The sequence below is a fragment of the Falco naumanni genome, chromosome 2 (genome assembly GCF_017639655.2).
Source record: "Falco naumanni isolate bFalNau1 chromosome 2, bFalNau1.pat, whole genome shotgun sequence".
NCBI lineage: Eukaryota > Metazoa > Chordata > Aves > Falconiformes > Falconidae > Falco > Falco naumanni.
In genome coordinates this window covers 48642484-48653621 of record NC_054055.1, presented here as the reverse complement: position 1 = coordinate 48653621, position 11138 = coordinate 48642484, and the positions used below count along the sequence as shown (strand labels likewise).

At 48.9% G+C, this 11138-nt stretch overlaps 1 protein-coding gene across 3 annotated transcripts; it reads left to right on the top strand.

Moving 5' to 3' along the window:
* The first annotated feature begins 4077 nt into the window (after window positions 1-4077).
* SPRY2 (sprouty RTK signaling antagonist 2) lies at window positions 4078-10359 on the top strand. Of its 3 annotated transcripts, none has more exons than XM_040584360.1 (2): window positions 4078-4627; window positions 8583-10359. In XM_040584360.1, exon 2 carries the CDS (start codon window positions 8634-8636, stop codon window positions 9573-9575), a length of 942 nt encoding a protein of 313 aa, XP_040440294.1. In that variant the 5' UTR covers window positions 4078-4627; window positions 8583-8633; the 3' UTR covers window positions 9576-10359. The 3 variants fall into 3 exon arrangements, with proteins under 3 accessions (XP_040440294.1, XP_040440298.1, XP_040440297.1); XM_040584364.1 differs by lacking the exon at window positions 4078-4627 and adding an exon at window positions 5723-6109; XM_040584363.1 differs by lacking the exon at window positions 4078-4627 and adding an exon at window positions 6121-6776.
* Window positions 10360-11138: the final 779 nt, after the last annotated feature.

The following is an 11138-nucleotide window of genomic DNA, read 5'->3' as shown; positions in this document are numbered from 1 at the left end:
GTATTCGACAAGAAAATATTCTGCTGGCAACTGTCCCTCCATATCCTGAGGCAGTCATCAGATGGGATCAAATTACACAGGATCTGGTCTATATCACCTCTAAGGAAGGTGATGATCATTAGCTAGATCTGAATAACAGTAGTTAATTCCCAGAAGATCTGGGCATCACTAAAAGCAGGAGGCAGAATCCCAGCAGCTGCAGGGCATGTGTATTCCCAAGCACAGCAGCCAGTATTTATTCTGTTTTTCACATTTAACAGTGCTGCTCCGTGCCCCATCAGAACGAGTTCCCAGTAGGCTATGCTTGTTTTCCCCTCTTAAGGAATTCTGGGATTTTCTTCAGATAACCTCCAATGAAAATTACAAAAGCAAAACTAACGGTACTGAGTCAGGGACCTAATTTTCTTCATAAAAATTGTCCGACTGTTTACAATACAGTGAGTTTGACTTTTCTGTTTCTCTCTATGATACATCTAAGTGTTTTTGCCTCCCCTGAGAATCTCAATGAAGTATCAGTAGGCAAAAAGCTTTACAGCTAATATTTTTTTTTTAAATCACGTAATTCTTTTAAGTACATTACCTTTTACAGGGTTACAAACAAGAAAGACAATCAATTAAAGGTTTGCATTTCTAAGGAAATACTGGGCATTAGAAGCAGTATGCAGCCAAACTTAGTCCTTTCAGGATGTGCAGAATCAGTATCCTCATATCACCGCATTAATTCATGAGATAATGCACAAAATGTTCTGAAAGTCTGCAAATTTATTGCACTTTCATTCCCTTGCAAGAAGCAATTCCTTATGAATTAACTTCCTTTTCTTTTACAAAAAGGGGGAAATACTGCTTGTTTTCAGGTCCTGGGTCTGAAAATTAAATCACGTAAAACCTCATGGGACAATTTTAGGAGGATGCAGAAAAGTTTCAACTATTTCAGATGGGTATCTGTCATGTCATGTCACTCTGCCCTTCACCTGCGGTCACTGAAATTGCTACTATGCCAGTATATTATGAACACACATACACATCTATATGTATACATATATATACACACTAGCTATATTCCTCTGCTGAGAATGAACTGAAAACCTTAATCTCTAACAAGGTCTGCGTGGGTTAAAAGCAAAAAATCCTGCAGTGGTTAGAGCAAACCACTAGGGGAAACATAGTCACATGCATTAAACCCCTATCACGACAAGAAACGTGAAATGTGAGGGATACACGGAATCCTGCAAAAGCTGGTTCCAAGGTATCATCAAATTAAAGGCCTTGAGAACTCAGCCTTGAGGTTCCAATCCGAAAACAAAAAAAACGGACAAACAAACAAACAAGCAAATTAAAACCCATCACCACTCTTAATTTTGCATATTTGTGCACTATTTATTGATTATCTATGTGCAAGTTAGTGCACAATTCTTTGCAGATTTGGTGCTTCTGTTTCAAACTCAGCAGCACTAGGATGCTGTATGCTTGGGTTTTGGGGGCTTGTTTTGTTTTGGTTTTGTTGGGGTTTCTTTTGGTACAAGGCTGGCACTTCACCATTTTGCACACATGACTGGCTCTGTGAATAAAAATAATTTTCGTATCTGTCACTGTTCTCATATATGTCTTTGGGACTATTCACTATATTAAGTGTATACACCTGTATTTGAGAACTGGCATATGAACTGCCGATTGCAGCACTGACCAACAGATTTTAAAATGGTATTATGAACTTTCCAGTTTGAACACTATTTACAGACTCGGTATAATCACTAATAAATAAATCTACAGAACTTCCCCATGTGTCTAGGCTTGCAGAAAGTTCTTCACCTATTTTCTACTTTGCTATGTGGGAAGAAGTGATTTTTCTCTTTCCACAGTAAAGCGAAATTGAGATCCTGCATTCTCTTTCCCGGGTATTTTAACCGACGATGGTCACTCACAGCTGGATCTCTTGGATCCGCAGCCTGCACCCAGGGCACACCTCCGAGGATGCCCAGGTCAGACCACGGGGCGCCAGGTGCCCCCTCCCGTGGGGGAAGCCGTGGGGAAGGCCCGTGGGCTTCCTCCCGCCCTTCCCGCGCCCCGACGGCGGGGCCGCTGCCGCCGCGGAGCCCCCGACCGGTGCCGTGGGGGCGCCCTGACCCCGCCGCCCCCCGCCCGGCGCCGCGCTCCCTCTGGCGGGGAGAGCGGCCGCGCCGCCGCCTCAGTTCACCGGAGCCCTGAGTGAAACCCGGCTCCGCGGGGCTGCGGTTCCAGTGGCGGGGCTGCCTCCGCCCCGACCGGCGTTTTGCTCCGTCTGCAGGCCCGGGGGGGCGGGGAGGGTGCGGACGGGACGGGCGCCGGGGCCACGAGCACCGTCCCCGCCGAGGCCGCGGCGGTTTCGTGCAGGGTAGGGACCGGTGGAGCCCGCCTGAAGGGGAGGGAGAAGTGCAACTCGGGCTAACCGTACTGTCAAGCAGCTATGGCAAAATAATCTGCCGGTTCGGAATAGTATTGTGGAAGAATGGATATTTGCATATAAAATCACGAAAAGCTGAAGGCCGTGCACGTAAGACATCCCTTTATATTTCCATGTTTTTGTGGAGGATGGCCACCCCCTCCAGAAAGCGGTGACTAGCAGGTGTAGAAGGGGATGTGCCAGCAAAATTGCTTCGGCTAGTGAAAAGGGCTGCTGGGGGCTATGCGCTGATGATCGCTCACGCAAATAACGCAGTGCAGTGCCGCCGTGCGCACCGTGTGTATCCTGAGCGGTGCCACACGTGACACGGGTGTACCCGTGCCCGGTGCATGCCTACGTGGATACGCAGCTTTGCGCGCAGAAAGATCCATGTAGGCGCAAGATGCCCGAGCCCAGCCACAGTGGCCCCGTCGGTCCTTTCAGCTCGTACAAAAGGGACCGAGCTGTGGCCGTGTCAGGAAACGCCCAGAAGACAAACAGTCACGTTGGTGAGCTGCTCGCAGACCGTGTCCCCTACACGAATGGGAATTAATTAAAACACAGTTGGTCGGGTTTTTCGGTTGAGAATTGGTGGTTTGGGTTTTTGTTTTTTCCTCCCCTAAAAGAAGCGCCGGGTCTCCGCCCAGGCGAGGAGACCCCGCTGCTGGCCGGGACGCCGCCAGGCCCGCTGCCGCACGGTGCGCGGAAAGTCCCGCGGCGCTGTCAGCAGCCCGGCCTGCCCCGCCGCCCCCGCCCCCCCGCGGCGCCCGGGCCGCAGCTCCGCGGGCCCCCCCGGCCCCGGGGGCGCCCCCCGCGCCGCCTCACCGCGCTAATCCGTGGGACAATGCCCAAGTAATGGCCCTTCTTTCTCCCCGCCGGGGACCGGGGGTGGGGGGCAGAAAGTGTAAACTTTTATTCCACTCGGTCAAAAAAACAGGGGGAGGGGGGAGGGGAAGCACCTGGAAACGGGTCCCCCGAAAGCCCGCAGCGGCGGGAAGAGCGTGCCTTCCTCCCCGGGAGAAGCGAGCCGCCCTCGGCTCCCCTGCAAACCTATCGCTGCCTTCCTCTGAACGCGTACACGAGCACAAAAGGAACCCCGAGCGTCGTGTGACCGCGCACGGAGCAGCCTCCTGTGAAAACAGGCTGTGGCGAGGCCCCGGCAGCGGGGCTCCGCTCGACTCCGCTCCGCGCCGCCCCGCGCAGAGCAGCGCGGAGCAGCGCAGCGCCGCGGACGGGCCGGGGCCCGGGCCGGCGGCGCTACCCTTTTGAAAGCCTCCCGCAGCTCGGAGTGCTGGCAGGGCGCTGGGAGCGCCAGTGAATGTAGCCCCGCAGAGCCAATGAGCTGGGACCGGATGCGATATATCCTCTGGGACAACAACTGCTCTGTTCCTCCTCAGATCCACATGACGCCATTTACTGCTGCTTTTGCAGAGAGATCACCCTACCTCCTCCGGAAAGAAAAAGAGAGAGAGGGAGAGGGAGAGCGAGCAGAAAAACGGCGAGCCCCTACAGCTCAGATCTCAAATCTTCCTCCTCCTCCTCCTCCAAACACACAACAACCACCACCACAAATCCGCTGCGCTCCCAAAACATCCCCCCCCCCACCCCCCCGATCGCAAACCACAGAGCTGCCTGCAACACACACACGCTCGCAGAGGGAGCGAGAAAGCTAGAGGGAGAGAGGGGAGAGGAGCTTGCAGCAAGCAGCAGAACGGCTACATTGCACAAGCTGCTTTTTTGGAGGAGCTCAGTGGAAGAAAGCTCTGGGATTTTATTTTAGATCCACTTTATTTTGTTTTCTTTGGCTTTCCCCTTGCTCTTGATCATTTGCAACAACAACAAAAAAAGTGACTTGGTATTGGCGATTCGGCCTCCTGTTCATTGAGGAAAAAAAAGGAAAGTGTGTGTGAGAGAGACTGAGTGTTTTCTTTTTAGGAGCAAGGAAAACCCACCCCGATCCGGAGAGGTGTTTTAATTATTATTATAGTATATACGCGCACACACGTATTTATAATCTGTCTGGGGAGAGGGACCTAACTTTGCTCTGGACTTTTTTACATGGTGATCATTCTTACTCTAATTTGCAAGTTGGACTAAAGCAGAGTTTGGAAAAGAATTTTTTTTTGCTTTAGGGCTGGATTTATTTGCAAACCGCAGGAAGAAGAAAATACAAGAGAGAGAGGGGTTTGGTGCAGCGCCGCGATCACGGTGAGAGCCTTTTCCTTCTTTGCAAAACAAGCTTTTCAGTACACCCACCCCCCACCCCCCTTGGTTACTCCAAGAAAACTCGTGGAAATGTTTGAGGCCGATCCCTTTTCCATTCGTACAGGTTCTCCCTCTTCCCCTTTCCCCGCTCCTTCCTTTCTCAGAGAGGAGCCGGAGGTGGGATTTCGGAGCGGTTTCTCTCCGGGGGGCGGAGGGGGGGGATAGCTCCGCTGGCATTTGGGGGCTGCGCCGCGTTTGCGCCCCGCTGGGGTGCCTCGGGGGCGCGGAAGGCTGCGCTGGGGGGCGGAGGGCTGAGCGGGCCGGCGGGCATGGCCGCGGGGGCTGCGGGCAGGTCGGGGGCACACACAGACCGACACACACACGCAGGCACGGGCACACAGGCTGCAGCGTGTTCTGCTGCTGCGGGGAGCCGGCGCGGGCGGTGCTGCGCGCCCCTGCCTGGCCGGGCACGCGTGGGTGTCGGACGAGCCCCAGGGGAGGTGCAGGAGGGCGCTGCGGGGCTGGCGAGCGCCGGGGCGGTTTGTACTGTCCAGGGGGAGAGCGAGCAACTCGCCCTTCGGTGCGTGATTTACGCCCGTCTGTGGTGGCGTCGGGAGATCCGTGCAATTCGGAAGCGAGTGCACGTCTGGTACAAGTGTGTGTGTGTGTGTGCGTGTGCGCGCATACACATAAGTATTTCTCGTGTGGTGAAATTAACTCGATTCATAAGACGAGCAAAGTTCTTCCCCAGGTTCTTCTATGCAGAGGGCAGGTATGGAAAGGAAGGAAAGCCGTGATTTTTGCTTTTCCCTCCCCCTCCCTTTGGTGGGTTTACTTTGTAACACCCCCCCCACACACACACACACACACCCCACCCACCCCCCCAAAAAAAAAAAAAAAAAAAGGAAAAGAAAAAAAAGCTGCTGGTGTTTTCAGCATGCTATTTGTGTGTCAGTTTGCCCCACCCCGATGGTAAAGTCCCTTTTGCCCTAATCCATAGTCTGATCACACACTCGGCCCTTAATGGGGGTTTCAAAGCACTTTGAAAGAGGAGGAGGTGGTTGGTGTGTGTGCGGTGGGGATGGGGGTGGGGGTGCCTTGCACAGGCTTCGGACACAAAACAGAAATTCAAGAGCAGAGGACTTCTCCCCCTTAGGCTCGCCTTCCCCCAGCCAGCGAGACACGGGCTTTTTTCCACAGCACGCAAGAAGCCCCTTGCGTTTTAAACTTCCCCAAATGTGCCGAACGCGAAACCCGGCCCCCTTGCTCGCCCTTTTGCCAATCCCAGCTAGGAAAAGTTAGCTATCATGGCACTTGAGCTCTGCGAGAGTGGACTTTGGCTTTTGGAAGTGGGGAATCGTGTTATCACACATGCACACACAAAAAGGCAAATGCTGCTGCTCTGCTCTTGGTGGATGGGAAGGGGAGAAGTGTTAGATCAGAGGAGGGGAAGACGTGCTTTCCCGTAAGAATGTTCAGGCGAATGTATGTTTGCAAATAAATGCCGGAGGTTTGCATCTTGCCCTGTTAGCGGATCTGTCGGGGGGAGAAAAAGGAGTTTCGCCCGACTCGGACCGATGGCCCGCTGAAAGTGCCTTCTGGGTCCCTCCGGGCTGGGGCGGACTGAAGGTCCGGCAGTTTGCAGAATATGCGTACAATAAGAGGAGCTTTTCCAGCGGCTGGCTTTGTGAAGCTGAATGGGTGCTTACGGCAAGGCGAGGGGGGGTAATCTGCCTTTTGCCCAACTGTCCCCGAGGTGTTGTCTCAGACCGTCTGCGGGGCGCCTCTCATTACCCGGGAGGGGAAGTCTTCTTTAGCATCTCTCGGGGGAGGGCAGGGGGGAAGAGTTAAAAGGAAACATGGGTTTGACTTTCCTGATAAGGCGGCTGCAGCAGCCCCCTCCCACCTCCCAGCCCAGAGGATGTCTCCTGGTTATCTCCAGGTTGTCTGCACTTGCGGGGCTGCCGGCGGCGCCTGCGGCCGCGCTCCGGCAGGCGAGGGGCCGCGCCTCCCACCTGCTGCGCGCCCCTCCGCGCCGGGTGCAGCTGTAGCGGGGACGGGAGCGGAGCGCGGGGGCTTCTCCTCCAGCGCCCACCTTGGCGTCCGAGGGGGGCTCCGCCACCGCCACCGCTGTCGTCTTAAGCGCCTGCAGGTCAGAGTCAGCTCTGCTTTTGCGCCGGGTTGTCATCTCTGGAGAAGGCAGGGTTTGGTTCAGCCTACCTTCTCGGCTGGCCGAGCCCGGCTAGAACCTGGACGTGGAGGGCAGATAGGGCTGATAGTTCCTCTCAAGGATGGGGAAAATACTTTAATTTCTATTAGCTTATATCTCCACATAGTTTCAGATGAGGAAATGTCTGCTTAGGCTGTTGTTTGAAACTTGTATGACAAAGGTTTAAACTTGAAGAAAACAGAAGCAGTGCTTCAAGATAAATTTGACAGATTTTTTTTTTATTATTATTTTATTTTTTGGGCGGGGAGCTAGCATGACATACAGTCTGTGTCCAAACCAGGATTTGGCAATATCTAAAGTAGGTGGTCACTCTCAAAATTTAGGGTTTTTTTTTCTTAAAAACAAAAAGCACTTGAGGGGAGGAAGCCAGGAGTTAAAAGGTTAAATGTTTTCCACTGCTGTTAGAATAAAGACAGTGTCTTGAGATATTCATTGTTAAACTGTTTGGCTATATTTTATTATACTGCGGTATAGTATTATTGTTGGTAACTGGTGTGTACAGAGTAACACTGTGGTGCTCTTTCTAGGTATAATTGAAGACATTGTGTGGTCCTTGTAAGAAGCTTGGTTCCTGCTTGGGTTTTAATTGTAAAATATTGTTCTGGATTTTTGTGTGGGTAATTGGATTTTGGAACCACTTTAAGATATGATAAGGGCAAACCAAATACTAACTAATTTAGAGGGCAGTACCAGAAACTTGTGTATCTGACTGTGGAAGTTAGTTATTTACAAGTTCTCATCTTCTGGGTCTTTTACTGTGTTTCCATTTAAATTAAGTTTGCGTTTCTGCTTTGTAGTTAATGATCCTTTAAAGTAATATTTGCAATCAAGTAGACTTCTTGGATGCTGTCACTGTTTGATTATATTATGCATGCCTCTGTCCCACAAGCTACTTTTGGTAATATTTACAATTTGAAATGTAGTCTGTGGAATTTTTCACCTTTTAAAAAAATAAAACTATGGCATCATTGCTTTTGTAGCGTTGAGCCTTAAAATAACAATTGCAGTGGTGTACACAAGTGTGACACACAACTAAAATACTGGAGAGAGATATTTTTACTTGTGCTGCTGAAGTTTTTGGTAGCACTAACTCATTTAATGTCTAACCTCAAACATTTTACTGCTATTTAGTGTTTTTCTTGTGACTATTGGTATTAAACTAAAATTTCCTATTTACATCATATAAAGTTTAATGTGTAAAGAGACTAGCCTACCAAAATATTATCCAGTTTTAAACAGAATTGGAGAATTATATGTCTGTCATCAGCTGGTCACATTACACTTGCTAAATACTTGCTGGCTTTTTTTTTTTTTTTTTTTTTTTTTTTTTTATATATCTCTAAGGTTTTCAATAGCCTGATGTGAAAAGAAGAGTCACTTCAAGTGGCTGAAGTGTAATCACTTTGAAGGCCATGGTCTAGCCAGAAGATGGCCTGGGAAGCCTTAGCTAGCAGGCGCAATACCTAGACTTTCTAGAGCCACAAGTTAAGATGTGTGGACCTAGAACAGAATCCCTTTAAGCTCTCCACCGGAGTAGGCAGGAGAGGGCAGGGAAGTGCATGCAGCTGACCAGCACCCGCGCTCCGCCCCAGATGTGGCTCCTTTTTTTTTAATGGCTGATGCATTACTAGATTGTGTGCTGTGCTGTAGTATCCTGCAGCCTTGAAAGGCTGCTGGAGAGAGCAATGAAATGAGTTGCAATAGTGAATCCTCTCTTTGTCGCTCCAGGATTTCAGATGTGTTCTAAGCCTGCTGGGGTGAGCACGCTTCCGGGCACCGATGGAGACGAGAGCTCAGCACGGCAGCGGGTCGCAGGCCTTGCTACAAGCTCGGCGTGACAGTGGGAGACCGCACGGGGAGCCTGACTTGCGGGATGTCCTGATGCAGCAGGTTCATGTCTTGTCGCTGGACCAGATCAGAGCCATCCGAAACACAAATGAGTATACGGAGGGGCCTACGGTGGCTCCACGGCCAGGGGTCAAGTCCACTCCTCGACTAGCAACCCAACCCAAAAATGAAAGGCCCCATGGCTTGCCCGAGCATCGTCATTTTAGCCGGATTCAGCATGCACAAACACACGCCCCTCCTCGGGCACCTCTGTCCCGATCCATCAGTACAGTCAGCACAGGTTCGCGGAGCAGTACAAGGACAAGTACAAGCAGTAATTCATCTGAACAGAGACTTCTAGGTTCATCCTCGGGGCCAGTTGCTGACGGGATAGTCCGAATGCAGCCCAAGTCTGAGCTCAAGTCAAGTGAGCTGAAGCCACTGAGCAAAGAAGACTTGGGAGCGCACAGCTACAGGTGTGAGGACTGTGGGAAGTGTAAGTGTAAGGAGTGCACTTATCCAAGGACCCTCCCATCATGTTGGATCTGTGACAAGCAGTGTCTTTGCTCAGCCCAGAACGTGGTTGATTACGGGACTTGCGTTTGCTGCGTGAAGGGCCTCTTCTATCACTGCTCCAACGATGACGAGGACAACTGTGCTGACAACCCCTGCTCCTGCAGTCAGTCGCATTGCTGCACTAGGTGGTCCGCCATGGGTGTGGTGTCCCTCTTTCTGCCTTGCTTGTGGTGTTACCTACCAGCCAAGGGTTGCCTTAAGTTGTGCCAGGGCTGTTACGACCGGGTAAATCGGCCTGGATGCCGCTGTAAACACTCCAACACCGTTTGCTGCAAAGTTCCCAGCGTCCCCCCCAGGAACTTTGAAAAGCCAACATAGCATCACTAGTCAGAAATACTAAAGTAACAAAGATTATTTTAACGTACATATGCAACCAACTAAGCAGCTATGGTCTTGGGACTGTAGTAGAAAGGTTGGGGGTATACTTTGCTGTTTGCAGTGAAATGCTTTTCTGTGTGTGTGCCATCTTAACTGATACGCTTGTTAGAATCCAGCTAGTGGCATACAGAAAAAAAAAAGGGATGCAGTACATTGTGACCCACATATTGCATAAGCTAAAGCAACACAGACACTCCTAGGCAACTCAATTGTTTGTGAATAGTACTTGCAAAATTTGTAAATTAGCAAATGACTCCTTTTTTTTCATTGTTTTCTGCCAGAGATAATGTGCTATATTTTTGTATATACAATAATATTTTCAACTGTGAAAAATACGTGGTGTCATAAGGCATGGCACAGTCACAAAATATTATACTAATATGTTGTACATTCGGAAGAATGTGAATCAATCAGTATGTTTTTAGATTGTATTTTGTCTTACGAAAACCTTCTATTACAAGACTCTGATTTCCCTTTGGACTTCATGTATATTGTACAGTTACAGTAAAATTCAGCCTTTATTTTCTAATTTTTTCAACATATTGTTTAGTGTAAAGAATATTTATTTGAAGTTTTATTATTTTATAAAAAGAAATATTTATTTTAAGAGGCATCTTACAAATGTCACCCCTTTTTATGAGGACGTCATAGTTGCTGCAAATAAGGGGTGAACGATGCATATGTTCACTATAAAATAGAAAATATATTAACGTTTGAAATTAAACTGGGCTACTTGTCATTTTTTCCTCCCACTTACTGTTCTGAGTTGGGAGAACTGGTACTTCTAATTGTAAACTTTACAGTGATACAGTCACAGTGAGTCTAATACGAAAACAGAATTTTTAAGTGTCTTTTTTTGTTGTTGTTTACTAATTTACCTGAAAATAATACAGGATTTTTGCTTCCTTCGTTTGCACAAAGGTCCCAAATACTGTTTCTACAACAGAAGAGGAAAATGAACATAGGAAAATGCATTAATTCATTCCAGACTGGGACTAATAGGCATTGAAAGCTTGACCTATTCTATAAGTGATGAGCTTTTGTGCTTCAAATAGGAAATAAGTAATCGTTCACAAAAAATGTTAGGCTTGCACAGCTTTACTCGGGGAGAGAGAGAGAGAGGAAAAAAAGAAGAAAATTAATATGGTCAGTGCAAAAAGCTTGCAGGATTATTTGTTAAAAGTAGAAGAATATGCCACAGGGAATGATAGATCTGACTGCAGTCCAGCCTTATGTCAAACATTTGCCCCACTTCTAAGAAGAAAGTTGCTTGATTTGTCATTTGTGACAGTTACCTTCCACTGAGGTCAAAATCCTTTTGCTGCCAAGTTTCCCACCGGAAGACTGGAGAATGATTTACCTTTCTTTATTAACAAACTATCATTTCCTGTTCTGAGCATGTCTCTCCAAGTTTAGAGGTCTTAATGTTGGATTTTATTTATACATTTCTTAAGCTGGCATTTAAGAAATAGTTGTAAGTATTTTTAAGCTGACGCTTAGAAA